At 43.4% G+C, this 12,896-nt stretch overlaps 1 protein-coding gene across 1 annotated transcript in view; it reads left to right on the plus strand.

Moving 5' to 3' along the window:
* Positions 1-3,467: 3,467 nt before the first annotated feature.
* Positions 3,468-12,896, plus strand: part of SOGA3 (SOGA family member 3) — a 43,959-nt gene continuing 34,530 nt past the window's right edge. The window contains exons 1-4 of the mRNA XM_033407592.2: positions 3,468-4,225; positions 6,139-7,337; positions 7,806-8,030; positions 9,834-9,992. Of these exons, the coding sequence (XP_033263483.1) occupies positions 6,234-7,337; positions 7,806-8,030; positions 9,834-9,992 (1,488 nt within the window). The 5' untranslated portion in view covers positions 3,468-4,225; positions 6,139-6,233. The remainder of the gene's footprint in view (positions 4,226-6,138; positions 7,338-7,805; positions 8,031-9,833; positions 9,993-12,896) is intronic.

Below are 12,896 nucleotides of genomic sequence, written 5' to 3' on the forward strand. Positions count from 1 at the left end.
AGTGTCACACTGTTTATTAGTTCTGTGGAAATTCAAGAATAGTAGAATTTGGTATAATATAATTATATTCCTAAAGTATTAATTGACAATAATAGCTAACATTTATTGATAGCTTACAGTGCCAGGCACATAGTAATTATCACTGATCATTAGCTATAATTAGTGCATGTTTCATGCACTGCGATATGAATTACTTTCACCATTGTATTAATTATCACATAAATTAGGTCTATTAAAATAAATTCAATAATATATGTTAAATTTATAAATAGATGAATGAATGAGTTAGTGTGAAAAAAACTGAGGTTCAGAAATTTTAAATAACTTGCCTAAATTCATATGAAAGAAGGATTTGAAACTTAAACTAAACCTTAAAACATGGGTAACTTTTGGACAGGAAAGGAAGACAGACATACCAAGTATGGAAAATGACAAGAGGAAAAGTACACAAGCAAAACAAGACCACATACTTATGGGGAAAAGAGACTATAAGTCTAAGAAGACAGAGAATATGTATTAGGGAATACATTTTGGCATAGGATGGGGACAGTGCAGCCCCTTAAAGTCTAAGAAGAAGAGTTTGAACATGACGCAGTGACTATAAGAGTGACATGAGGAAAATTTTGTTTAATAAAGGTGTAAACTGGCAGCATTGGACAGTGTGGATTTAGCAGAAAGAATCTATCTAGGGCTTCCCTGGTGGCGCAGAGGTTGAGAGTCCGCCTGCCGATACAGGGGACATGGGTTCGTGCCCCGGTCCGGGAAGATCCCACATGCCGCGGAGCGGCTGGGCCCGTGAGCCGTGGCCGCAGAGCCTGCGCGTCCGGAGCCTGTGCTCCGCAACGGGAGAGGCCACAACAGTGAGAGGCCCGCGTACCGGGAAAAAAAAAAAAAAAAAAAAGAATCTATCTAATATAGAAAGTATTTGCAGTAGTTTAGGATCTGGGTTTTGATAGTGATTGCACAGGAAGTTTAATTAAAAAGATAAGCCTAGGAAATAGTTTGAAAGAAAAAAATGGATATAGAAGCAAAGGAAAAATATTAAGCAATGAAGAACTCAGTGTTTAGTGGGAAAGTATATAAAATGATGATTTCACTAAAAGAAAAAAGATATAGAATACAGTTTTTCTCAACTAAAAGAAAAATAGAATAGAAATCGATGCTAGTTAGGGGAAAGAGGAAAAATTCACATGACATTTGAGGTGATAGTATTATTTCCACATGTAGAGAGCCTGTGCATATGTGAAAAGATCAGACTAGGATACCGGTGAAAAATCAGGCTTAGAGATTAAGATTTTTAAGTTACGGTATGAAAAACATGTGGGAAAAATATGAAAAAGGAGACAATGGAAGAGGACCTAAGTTCAAGTTCTGATTGTGAAACTGAACTTGAGTAAGTCACTTAACATCACTGAAACTCAGTTACTCCACATTTTAAATGGAGAAAATAGTATTTACTTCACAGTATTTTGAGCATACAAAGTGAAATGCCCTTGCAAACTGTAAAGCTATGTAGGTAAAGAGCTGTTATATAGTTAAAGTCATGAGAATCAAAAGGTAGATATTTTAAGCTACGTATTTCTTAAGGGCTTCGAAGTTGAGACCTTAGCCTTCCCTTGATCAAAGATCCACATTACTGTGCTACAGAGTGGATGATTTATTATTACACACATTAAAAGGTCAGTTGGCCAGTCTGCTTCTGAAACACAGTAAAAATAATACCTAAGCCTTTCTAAATTCTGACAAAATCTTTGAATAATCATCTTTGGTGCTTGCTTAATTGGAGAAATATAATTTTAACTAGAAAATAAAATAAATCAGAGAAATTTCCAATTCAAAAGTTCTTCTTATGGCATATTTACATGAGTAAAGAAGCATCCTAAATATTGCTCATACTTAATCTTTATTATTAAAAAGTTTTAAACCTTGAAATTGCATAATATTATATTATAAAATGACACACTTAAGCACATGATAATGTGCTTAAGAATGTGCTTAAGAATGCATGATAATGAATTCTTGATTTTTATTAGACTTAAAGTTACTAATTGCATTGAAATAAATAATACTGCCTTAGGAAAAATTGAAACATAGATGCCTGAACAGAGTACAAGTTCTTAAAGAAGCAGGACCAGGTAGGTTTTCTGTCCACAGACTATGTTTATAATATTATTTGATTTGTAAAGATTAACCTGAAAAATTTTTTATCCATTTTGGTTAAATGAATCTTAGTATTTCTTAAGGAAATCGCAACTCAAATTTGAGTACATAATGACAATTTATTATTTAGCATAAATTCCAAGTAAATTGTGATTACATTTTACTTTGCCTTTTTCTCTGTATTTTTGGTATGCTAGCCAAAGTCTGAGCTATTCATTATAGAGTCACAGACATCACATTTCCACCTTCCAAAAGTATTTAAAGGATTATATGGAAATTATCCCAATTCTCATCAATATGCTTAAGCCTTCCCAGACAGGAACTATTTCTTATCTTTGCATACCCAGGACCTTGGACAGTGCCAGGCATAAACTAGGCATTTATCTATTTGGGAGCATATGAGTACGTGAATGATTTTGTCCTGCTGCTATATTTGTCTTATATATTGCTGGAGATACTAATCACCAGGGCTTGAACATCTTTTTATTTTGCTGTAATGATATTGTTTGAATGCAAAACACTCCTAAATTGTGTTATTTCATTTTTAATGCAAGATATTACACTTGGAAAATAAAATCTGTTACACTAAAATTCATATTAATATAAAAAATTATTCAAGATATTGACCTCATTTTACATACAAAACCACAATATTAATGTAAGAGAAATTTAAAATAAATAAAATGCCCTTTCTAAAACAGTGTTTATTTTCATTCTTGTCTTCAAGTTCACCAAGGAATTCTTAAAGGTAAGAAGAACTTCATACTTTCCTCCACACCACTCCCCCTCCCATCACCACCAAAAAATAAAAATAAACAAAACTAGAAGGGAAAAGAGAATTTTCCGGTCATTTAAAAATACTATTACTGGGAAGTATTATGGATTCTTGTACATCGTAAAGGCACATATTCTGAATTCCCTTTTCCCCCTGAATTTCCTTTAAATGCCTATCTTATAATAAATATATTAGATGATTCCTGTTACCCGCATGCACTACTATAAAGATTATGGATCCTGGTAATTGTTCCTTGTATTCACAGTGGAAACTGGAACTTAATAAAGGAGAGAAGAAAATGTACCGAAGGCAAACCCATCTGTAAAGGATCGCTGTAAACCGGTATTTATTCGGTTTGTACTAAATTAGTCGTGGCATGACAAGAACCCTTTGTCTGTGGGACCGTTGGTCTGGCAACCATCATCTACCCGTGGAAAAGACGTCTGAAGACTCCGCCCGGGCTGGGGGTGGGGAAGGCGCGCCGCGTGGAGAGCTCGACTGAGAATTAAAGGGAGCGAACAAAGAGAACTCCCAGCAGCCGCCCGCCAGCGCCTTGCCGCTGCATCAGGAGACGTCAGTCAAGCCCGGAAGGCTGTTGGAATCCGCCTCCCTGCGAAAAGCTCAAGTAAATAATTGATGGCGATTGACGCGGTCCAGGACAAAGCTTTGAGGAAAGCCAGTGCATCCGATTTCGAGCGGTTTGGGAATCTTCCGCCGAGTAAGGGGTATGCGAGTGCAGCGAGGACTGTGAGCTTGGCTACCGGTCTTCCATCGCGGGCGTGGCTCTGGCCTTTTTGTCTTCTTGCCGCCCGCCCCTCCGCCTCCGCACTCCGCCTTCTTCTCTTCCCTTTTGAAAGTAGCCTCTCTTTGGTTACTTCTACGCAGTCCTCCCTTGCAATCCCGCCCCCTCCCCTGCCCAGTCCGGTGAGGCCAGCTCACGAATATCAGTGCACTTCCCGGGGAGCGTCTGGCACGGCTTGGTACCTTGCGTGTTCGCCTGCTCAGAGCCGCATCTCCAGCCCAGCCGCGGGCCGCCAAGGAGTAATCCGTTCTTCCGGCCGTTGAGCCTCCACGTTAACGCCATTGTTTGGAGAAACAGAGTGGGTGTGGAACTGGGGCGAACCGGTCCAAAGTCAAAAGTGCTCAGCCAGATAGTCGCATATATAAAACTACGAAGTTAAACTCTCCTCGTCTCCGAAAAGACACAGTAAGAACCCTGAGGTCCCCGGAAGATCAGAAGGAAAGCGCTGTTGATTTGCTCCAGCCTCAAAACATCGCCTCTGCCAAGAAGTGAGCAGTTCTGGATTTTCTAAAGGGATGGGGAGGGTGAGTGGGCAGATAAAACTTGAGATTAAAATTGTTGGTTTAGGCCATGCTGGGGTTGCTGGGTTGGCGAATTTCATAGGAGAAGCCTCAAAGAGACACAGCATCCTGGTACTTTGTGAGAACCACGTGACAGCAGCCAGGTACCTTTGATTGTGGGAGCCGAGTTCCTGGAACTCGAGCTTTCTCTTGCGATAGAGCTGTATGGGGGCCGAATTAAGTGTTCTCTGGTGGCTCTCAGCTTCAGAGTGGTTCTGCCTAATTCGAAACAAAAATAAGTTTGCATTGGCAATATAACTTATTTGGGTGATCCCGGTTAGTGTGACCTGCTAGTGAACTAGACCAGATATTCTAGGAGCATGTTGCTCTGGGAGAACACGTAGAAAATAAGTTGATGGATGACTCCTCCCTCTCCCTCCCCATGTCTTCTTTGTTCACTGTTATTTTCCAAATTGAGTTGGAAGGAGATCCCAGAAAGAGAAAGGGAGGTGGAGGAGCCTTCCAGTAATATTTCTTTATAAAATGAGGGGTTACTACACATTGACTAAGCTATGATACTTAGACAATAACAGGACTAATGCTAGTAAAGTAACTAGCAAGTATCTCCTCCCCTAATAGGATTTTTTTTTTTAAGCAGAACTTTCTGCCTAGTCATGCCCTTTTCAGTCATGCCCTTTAGAGAGAAATTATATTTCTAAGGAAAACGCACCTAACTGACTAGCTAAGCAGCTGGATCACTAGGGAGAAAAAACCAGGAGGCAGTGGGTTTTGAGTTGCTATTTTCCAGATTTTAAAAGCCAGTGATGGATTTATCTTGGAAAAAATACAAAACAGAAGTTGATCTTACCACCGTGAGTGAGGATGCACCAGCCTTCTTGGGTGCAGGGTCATTCTGTTTTAGCATTTGGCTTCATGGAAAGGACTGGGCACTTTAAAAGTACACCTTTGCCTGTTATGTACCATCTGAGAAGGTGCTTAATAAATGAAAATACTTTGTTTAGCAATTACACTTAAAACTAAAGCAATTCACAAGAACATTGAAATTTAGATAAGTGTAGAAAAAGTTATCACCTGTAATTTAAGAAATTGTGCAGAGCCACCAATAAATTTTTCCAAATGATTTTTAATTTATTTCTCAAAACTAAAAAATAAATAAATTAAAAGAAAAATCCCTTCAGCGCTGCTAATGACTAAACCACATAGATGATTTTTAATGCCATATTTTCTTGAAACTGAAGTTGGCTTAAAGTCATTCATTATTTATATTTTCTTTTAATTCTAGTCTAAAGGAAATTGGGTGTATTTCTCTCACAAAATGCAACATTAAGGGCTAGAGCTGTTTGAGAAAAATATCATTTATCCATAACACGTGTTCTCTAAGAAAAACCCTTTCATAACTCTTTTCATCTAATTGACACTTGGGAATATCAATTAAAACTTTCTCCATGAAATTAGGCTTTGAAACGCAGATTTGATAGTGAGGAAACCAAAGCTGAAAAATCAGGGTATTGACAGTTCTAGCCTTTGGACTTCTTTTCCTTCTGAAGCTTCTTGACCTTATCTTCTTAAACAAACAAACAAAAAACTCCCTTCCCATCAGTTCCTTTCTGATTCCATCCTTGCCATAACCTGCTACCGTGAGAATGGGAGGTTCAGCGGCTTTCAGATCTTCATTTTACTGAGGTGGCGTAAGATGGAGATAGCGCCTCCCTGGGCAAAATGAGAATTGACAATTCTACATCCTAGTTCTAAAGTCTAGTCTTCTATTAAGCGCCGTCCAAATCTCATTTTCTATGGCTTCTCTTGTTACGGAAAATCACTCTTTGCTCTGTAACAATGCAGACACGCTGTGTGCTTTCCTTCTTTTGTTTCTGTCCCAGATTAGAAAGGAAGGTTGCTGGCAGTGAGGAGGGAAGAGAGTGACCTGGTGATAGACTATTGTAAATCGCCTCTGATAGATTCTTCCTAGACCGCAATGAGTCAGCCACCGACGGGGGGCGCTGCCCCTGCCACAGCCGCAGCTTCTGCCGCCACAGCTGCCACTGAGGCTCGCTTGCACCCGGAGGGCAGCAGCAGAAAGCAGCAGCGTGCTCAGTCACCCGCTAGACCGAGAGACAATTCGGTCCGACAGACCACCGCGGCCACCCGGTCCCCGGTAGGGGCTGGCACTAAACTCAATTCTATTCGACAGCAGCAGCTGCAGCAGCAGCAGCAGGGCAACAAGACCGGGAGCCGCACGGCGCCTCCGGCCAGCGCCCGAGGAAGCGGAGGAGGGGCGGAGAAGGCCGCGCCCCTGGCGCCCAAGGGGGCCGCGCCGGGAGCTGTCCAGTCCTTGGCTGGTGCTGAAGTGGCCCCCGTGGCGACCCTGGCCCCGGTGGGTGTCAGGAGGCCTGGCGCGTCGGAGGAGCCGCCCCGGGAGCTACAGCCCGCGTCCTCTAAACTCGGGGAACCCCCTCCTCTCGGAGAAGGAGGAGGAGGGGGTGGGGAAGGAGGAGGAGCCGGCAGCGGCTCTGGGGAAAGGGAGGGGGGCGCTCCGCAGCCGCCGCCGCCGCCCAGGGGCTGGCGAGGGAAAAGCGTACGCGCTCAGCCGAGGGGCGGCAGCGGCGCGGAGGGGGCCGCCCCCTCGCCATCCACCTCCTCTGCGGGCAAAACCCCAGGCTCCGGCAGCAGAAACTCAGGGATTGGCGTTGTGGGGCCTGGCAGCGGTGGCGGAGGGAGCTACTGGAAGGAAGGATGTCTGCAGTCTGAGCTCATCCAGTTCCATCTCAAGAAAGAGCGGGCGGCGGCGGCGGCGGCCGCGGCTCAGATGCACAGTAAGAACGGCGGCGGCGGCAGCAACCGCAGCTCTCCGGTCGCTGGCGCCCCTGCCATTTGTGAGCCCCTCGCAGTCCCTCCCACCTCCCCAATGGCGGCGGCAGCAGAGGGCCCCCAACAGGGCGCAGAGGGCAGCGCGAGCGGCGGCGGCGGCATGCAGGCAGCGGCGCCCCCTTCGTCGCAGCCGCACCCGCAGCAGCTTCAGGAGCAGGAGGAAATGCAGGAGGAGATGGAGAAGCTGCGGGAGGAAAACGAGACTCTCAAGGTGAGGAGGGTGTGGGGGACGGGTTGGAGGAGGGGAGGTGTGGGCCTCGGAGCATTAGGGCGTGTCCTGGCGGGAGTGAGAGGCTGCTAACCTGTTAGGGAGCCTTCAAGAGGGAGGGGAACAGGAAATGAGGGGAGGGGGTCCCTAGGCCCTTTCCGGATCTAAAAGGGCTTTGCGATCAGCAGCGTTAGGTTTTTATTTAGATCCAAATCTGGGCCTTCGTTTCTCCTATTATTATTGTTTGGCTCACTTTTTCACGGACAGAGGTGGAGTAGGAGAGCGAGGGAAGGCCTAAAGAGGGCCCGTTTTTTCTAGTTTCTTCTTGTTCATTCAGCTCCGGGTCATTCCTGTCTCATGGAGAGGGAGCAGTAAAGCTGAGAATTTGGAGCTGGGATGGGGTGTAGACGGTGTATGTCCGAGGGGTGGGAGGCGAAGCTAATTTTGACCCGCGGCCTGTCACCGCCTCAGAACGAGATCGATGAACTGAGGACCGAGATGGACGAGATGAGGGACACTTTCTTCGAGGAGGATGCCTGCCAACTGCAGGAAATGCGCCACGAGTTGGAGAGAGCCAACAAAAACTGCCGGATCCTGCAGTACCGCCTCCGCAAAGCCGAGCGCAAAAGGCTCCGCTACGCGCAGACCGGGGAGATCGACGGGGAGCTGTTGCGCAGCCTGGAGCAGGACCTCAAGGTCTGCGGCGCCGGGGCCCGGGGGACGCGCGGCAGGGGCGGTGGGTGGGGACTCAGGTCACGGGCGCTTTGCGTTGAAAGGCCTTCAGTGGTGATTGGCAAAGAGCTCTAGGGACACGGAGTTTCGCAGCGCCAATCACAGAATGTCAAGGTCCCGGAAAGGGAAGAGGAAAAACGGACAGGTGGGTCTGAAGAGTCCTGTGGGGGGGGAGGGTCTTGCAGAGAGCGAGCTCTGCGGGCTGCCCTGGGAGCCACGGTGACGATTACAGAGGTGGTGGGAAGAGGGCGCCTCCTTCCGCGGCGGAAACGGCGTGGCCGAGCGCAGGCCTTGATCTGACTTCCAGAGACTGTCCTCCAAGCGCAGGCCAGATGGAGTCAGGCCCTCTGGAGCAGCGCGGTGAAGACTCCTTCAGTGGAGTTGAAGCCCAGAATAGGAACAGCACTGGAAAGATATTAGAGTTAAGATTTCTCTCTGAAAGCCGCCCCCGTCCCCAACGCCTTCTTCCAGAACTCCTTCCTTTCTGTAATTACCACTTAGATAACTCCCAGAAAGGAAAACTGTCCAGCTTGTGGTCCCTTTTGGAAAAGTAAAGGGAGAGTGCGCTAAATGAAAGAACCATGTTCTTAGGGAGGTTGCTTCTTCAGAGTCTCCCCCAGTGGAGAATTTCAACTTTGAAGTGCGTTTTTTAGATAGGTGTGGTCTGTTCATTCGGTTTTACTGTAGGCAGATTCACTGACAACGCAAATCAGATGTTATCTTCATGGTCTGGGACAGCAAACGAAATATAATTTAATTGTATTAATTTCATGAAGATTTAAAAGCCGAGTGTAATTATCTTGTATTTTTTTAAAAAGAAAGCCATGGGAAAACATTTTATGAAAGCAGTTGTATCATTTCTCTTTTTTTCCTTTTTCTGACATTTGTCAAGTGTTGACTAGGCACCAGGCACTGTGGCAACCATTGTTACTCATGTTATTATTTCATTTAGGTCTCAAGGAGAAAAACCTGTAAGGAAGGGATTATGAATAGCATCATTTTACAGGTGCCCACAATGAACCTTTTATGAAAGTTAAGTGCCCAGCCCCTAGCCCTAGAACTTGGCTAGTAGTTGGTCAGGCTGGCTCCCCACTCAGTCCAAAACCACAGCCTGTGTCCTGAGATACAGCACCAGACTGCCCCACTTTTCTTCCAAACCCTAAAATTTCTGAGGTAATCTTAAAACAGGAGGCAAAAATGCACACACTAATTTAAACAAATAAACAACATTCTCAAAGACTAAAATATTTCTTAAAACTAAGCACCTGGAATGTTAGGATCAAAATTCAAGCCCCAGACCCTACCTGGGAATATTTTATTTTCTAGTCTTTAAAATAAGTGATAATGGAGGCATCTACCTCACAGTTTTGTTGTGGAATTAGAGACTTGTGAAATCTCTACACATGATAAAACACAATTGAACATTTATAACCATGATGTCATGTAGACATTAAAGGAACAGAGTGGAGAGCCAGACTACCTGGCCACTTGTTAGCTGTGTCACCTTGAGCATATTACTTTACCTCCATGAGACTCAGTTTTCCTCATCTATAAAACAGGAATAATAATAGGATCTATTTCATGGGATTGTTGAGAGAGTTAAATGGTTTATGTATGTGAAATGGCTTATATGTAATGCATCTGGAATGATGTCTGGCATATGGTAGACACTATATACATATTGGTTCTAGTACTTTTAATATAACTTTAGCCCATTTGTTGTATTGTCTTTAATTACATTTTATTGTTAAAAACACTTTAATTTAGGTAGCAAAGGATGTATCTGTGAGACTTCACCATGAATTGGAAAATGTGGAAGAAAAGCGAACAACAACAGAAGATGAAAATGAGAAACTGAGGCAACAGCTTATAGAAGTTGAGATAGCAAAGCAAGCTCTGCAGAATGAACTGGAAAAAATGAAGGAGGTTAGTAATCAGTTATCTCATGGCGTGCTGTATATATTTAGCTCTTCATAGAGCGTACCAAAGACTAATATGACTGTTAAAATAATTAAATTTTTTATGATTATAGGACAGTTTGTTGTTCTCACCCAATATAGTAACAGATACATGATTTCATAGTAATAAATAAGTAGCAAAGAAGAAATTCTGACCTCTACCCTGCCTCTGACTTGACATATATGAGCTGTGACGGATGCTTCGTGTGTGATATCTAAATGGATGTTAATTAAATAAATTACACAGCTATACCAAACACAAAGGATATCAAGAATATGAAGGAATAAGCCTTCTGTTAGTTGAGGGGAAGTGCTAATCCTGTGAGATTACTACTGAGTTCATAGAAGCGCAGACTTTTAGGATGAAAAAGACCATAAAGGCCATTCAATCTAATCTAATCATTGCTTGATTCCTTCTTATAACAAAGCCCCCCCAAATGGTCTAATACTTAGAACTTCACCAGTGACTAGCCCTTAAGATCGTCTCCAGTAGCCAATTTTATCACAGCATAGCTCTGTTTAAGGTTTTCTTTGTTTTGAGTTGAAATCTATCTACTTGTAACTTTAATAAATTCATCTCAGTCCTACCCTTTCGGGTACAAGAGTCAGAGTTCTCTTCCACATTAGCTATTAGAAAATTCCTACCATGTTTCCCCTGAATCTTCTCAAAGCACAAAATCAGTATCAAAGAAAATAATGAGAATAAAAGAAACAGAAAGATGTATCAAGAAATAATTAGAACTAACACACCATTGTAGAGCAATTATACTCCAATAAAGACGTTTAAAAAAAAAAAAGAAATAGTTTTGTGATAAGTAACAGTTTGAATTGAAATAATATTCTTCCTTGAAAACTGCCTGAAAATGTACAGAGCAACTTGTGAAAACCATTATTGAGAATTAGCAAATACACACGTGGTCCTCTGAACACTTCCTCTGCTTAAATATGCAGAATTTAAATGAAAATCCTAATCTTCCCGTAGACTAACTGAGATATTGGCACGTTCCACTGCTGTGTTTATCTCGAAATGGTAAAAAAATATAACTACCGTGTAACAGTGATCAGTTGTCAATTAAGAATGTGTGGCAGGAATTTGTAGAACACTGTTTCAGTGGGGTAACCTGTTTTGTGATCTAAGTTTCTGCTTATATTATCCTGAATTTAAACATTTTTAACATGACAAATTAGGGCAGAATCATTGTACTGGGGCTTCCCTGGTGGCGCAGTGGTTGGGAGTCCGCCTGCCGATGCTGGGGACACGGGTTCGTGCCCCGGTCTGGGAAGATCCCACATGCCGCGGAGCGGCTGGGCCCACGAGCCATGGCCGCTGGGCCTTCGCGTCCGGAGCCTGTGCTCCACAACAGGAGAGGGCCACGGCAGTGAGAGGCCCGCGTACCACCAAAAAAAAAAAAAAAAAAATCATTGTACTGATATGTGACTCTTAGCTAATACCTAAGGGTGGCTGTGTGCTACAGCAGAAAAACATGGCGACTGGGAGCCGTGGGACTATCTTCACCAGTAACTAATCGGCTGACTTAAAAGTCCTCTAACTTCTGCTTGCCTCAGTGTATTCAGTTATAAAATGTTATTTTCAATGAAACTCTGTACGTCTTGCAGCTATCATGACTTTTATCATGAAGTCCAGGACACTACCATTAAAGAACAGCATAGATTTTATTCTAAAGTTGAGAGATCAAATATTAAATTAATATCAATATAAGGATAGATTTCTTCGATAATAATGTACAGTTGAAGTTTGTGAAAAATTGGAAGTTTGAAAAAATTAACTAGGTAGCTGTTATTTGATGGGGCTGTCATAAGAAAGTACTACAAACTGAGTGGCTTAAACAATAGAAGTTTATTTTCTCACAGTTCTGGAGGCTAAAAGTCCAAAATCAAGGTGTTGGCAGGGTTGGTTTCTTCTGAGGGCTGTGAAGGAAGGATCTATTCCAGGCCTCTCTCCTTGGCTTATATATATATGCATCTTCACACTCACATGGCATTCTCCCCATAGCTGTCTATGACCAAATTTCCCCTTCTTGTAAGACACCAGTCAAATTAGATTAGGACCTGCTGTAATGGCTTTATTGTAGCTTGATTGTCTCAGTAAAGACCCTCTCTCCAAATAAGGTCACATTCTGAGGTACTTGCGTGGTGTTAGGACTTCAACATGTAAATTGGGGCAGGGGCACAATTCAACCTATAAGAATAGCTCTTAAATACCTTCTTATGGACAAGCAAAAAGAAAGCTCATTGTCAGTTCCATAAGGCTCCATTCCATATTCACACCTCACTTGCCTTCTTCCATACTCTTTGTTTATCCAATTAAAAATATTCAGGGCTTCCCTGGTGGCGCGGTGGTTGAGAGTCCGCCTGCCGATGCAGGGGACGCGGGTTCGTGCCCCAGTCTGGGAAGATCCCACATGCCGCGGAGCGGCTGGGCCCGTGAGCCATGGCCGCTGAGCCTGCACGTCCGGAGCTTGTACTCCGCAACTGGGGAGGCCACAGCGGTGAGAGGCCCGCGCACCACAAAAAAAAAAAAAAAAAAAAAAATTCAAGTGAAAACAAACTTCACTGATTATAAGGGTTAAAAAAATGCCTCGTGATTTGGTATTATATCAATGTTTTTCAAGTGGATATCTGGAAAGTTGGATTTAAGAATGGCATAAGAGCTTTCTGATTTTCATCCTGTGTCCAGGAAAGGGGGAAATTCCTATAGACTGGCTGTCCATTAGCCAGAGAGATGAGACTTTTCCCATCTTAAAATAAAAGCCATGATAATCTGGCTACTAGAAAAAAATGACTGGAATCTGGGGATGTCCTCAGGAGAATCATTGTAAAAATGCTTTTCCATTTGTTTTCCACACTTTTT

The sequence above is a fragment of the Orcinus orca genome, chromosome 12 (genome assembly GCF_937001465.1).
Source record: "Orcinus orca chromosome 12, mOrcOrc1.1, whole genome shotgun sequence".
In the NCBI taxonomy this organism is placed as follows: domain Eukaryota; kingdom Metazoa; phylum Chordata; class Mammalia; order Artiodactyla; family Delphinidae; genus Orcinus; species Orcinus orca.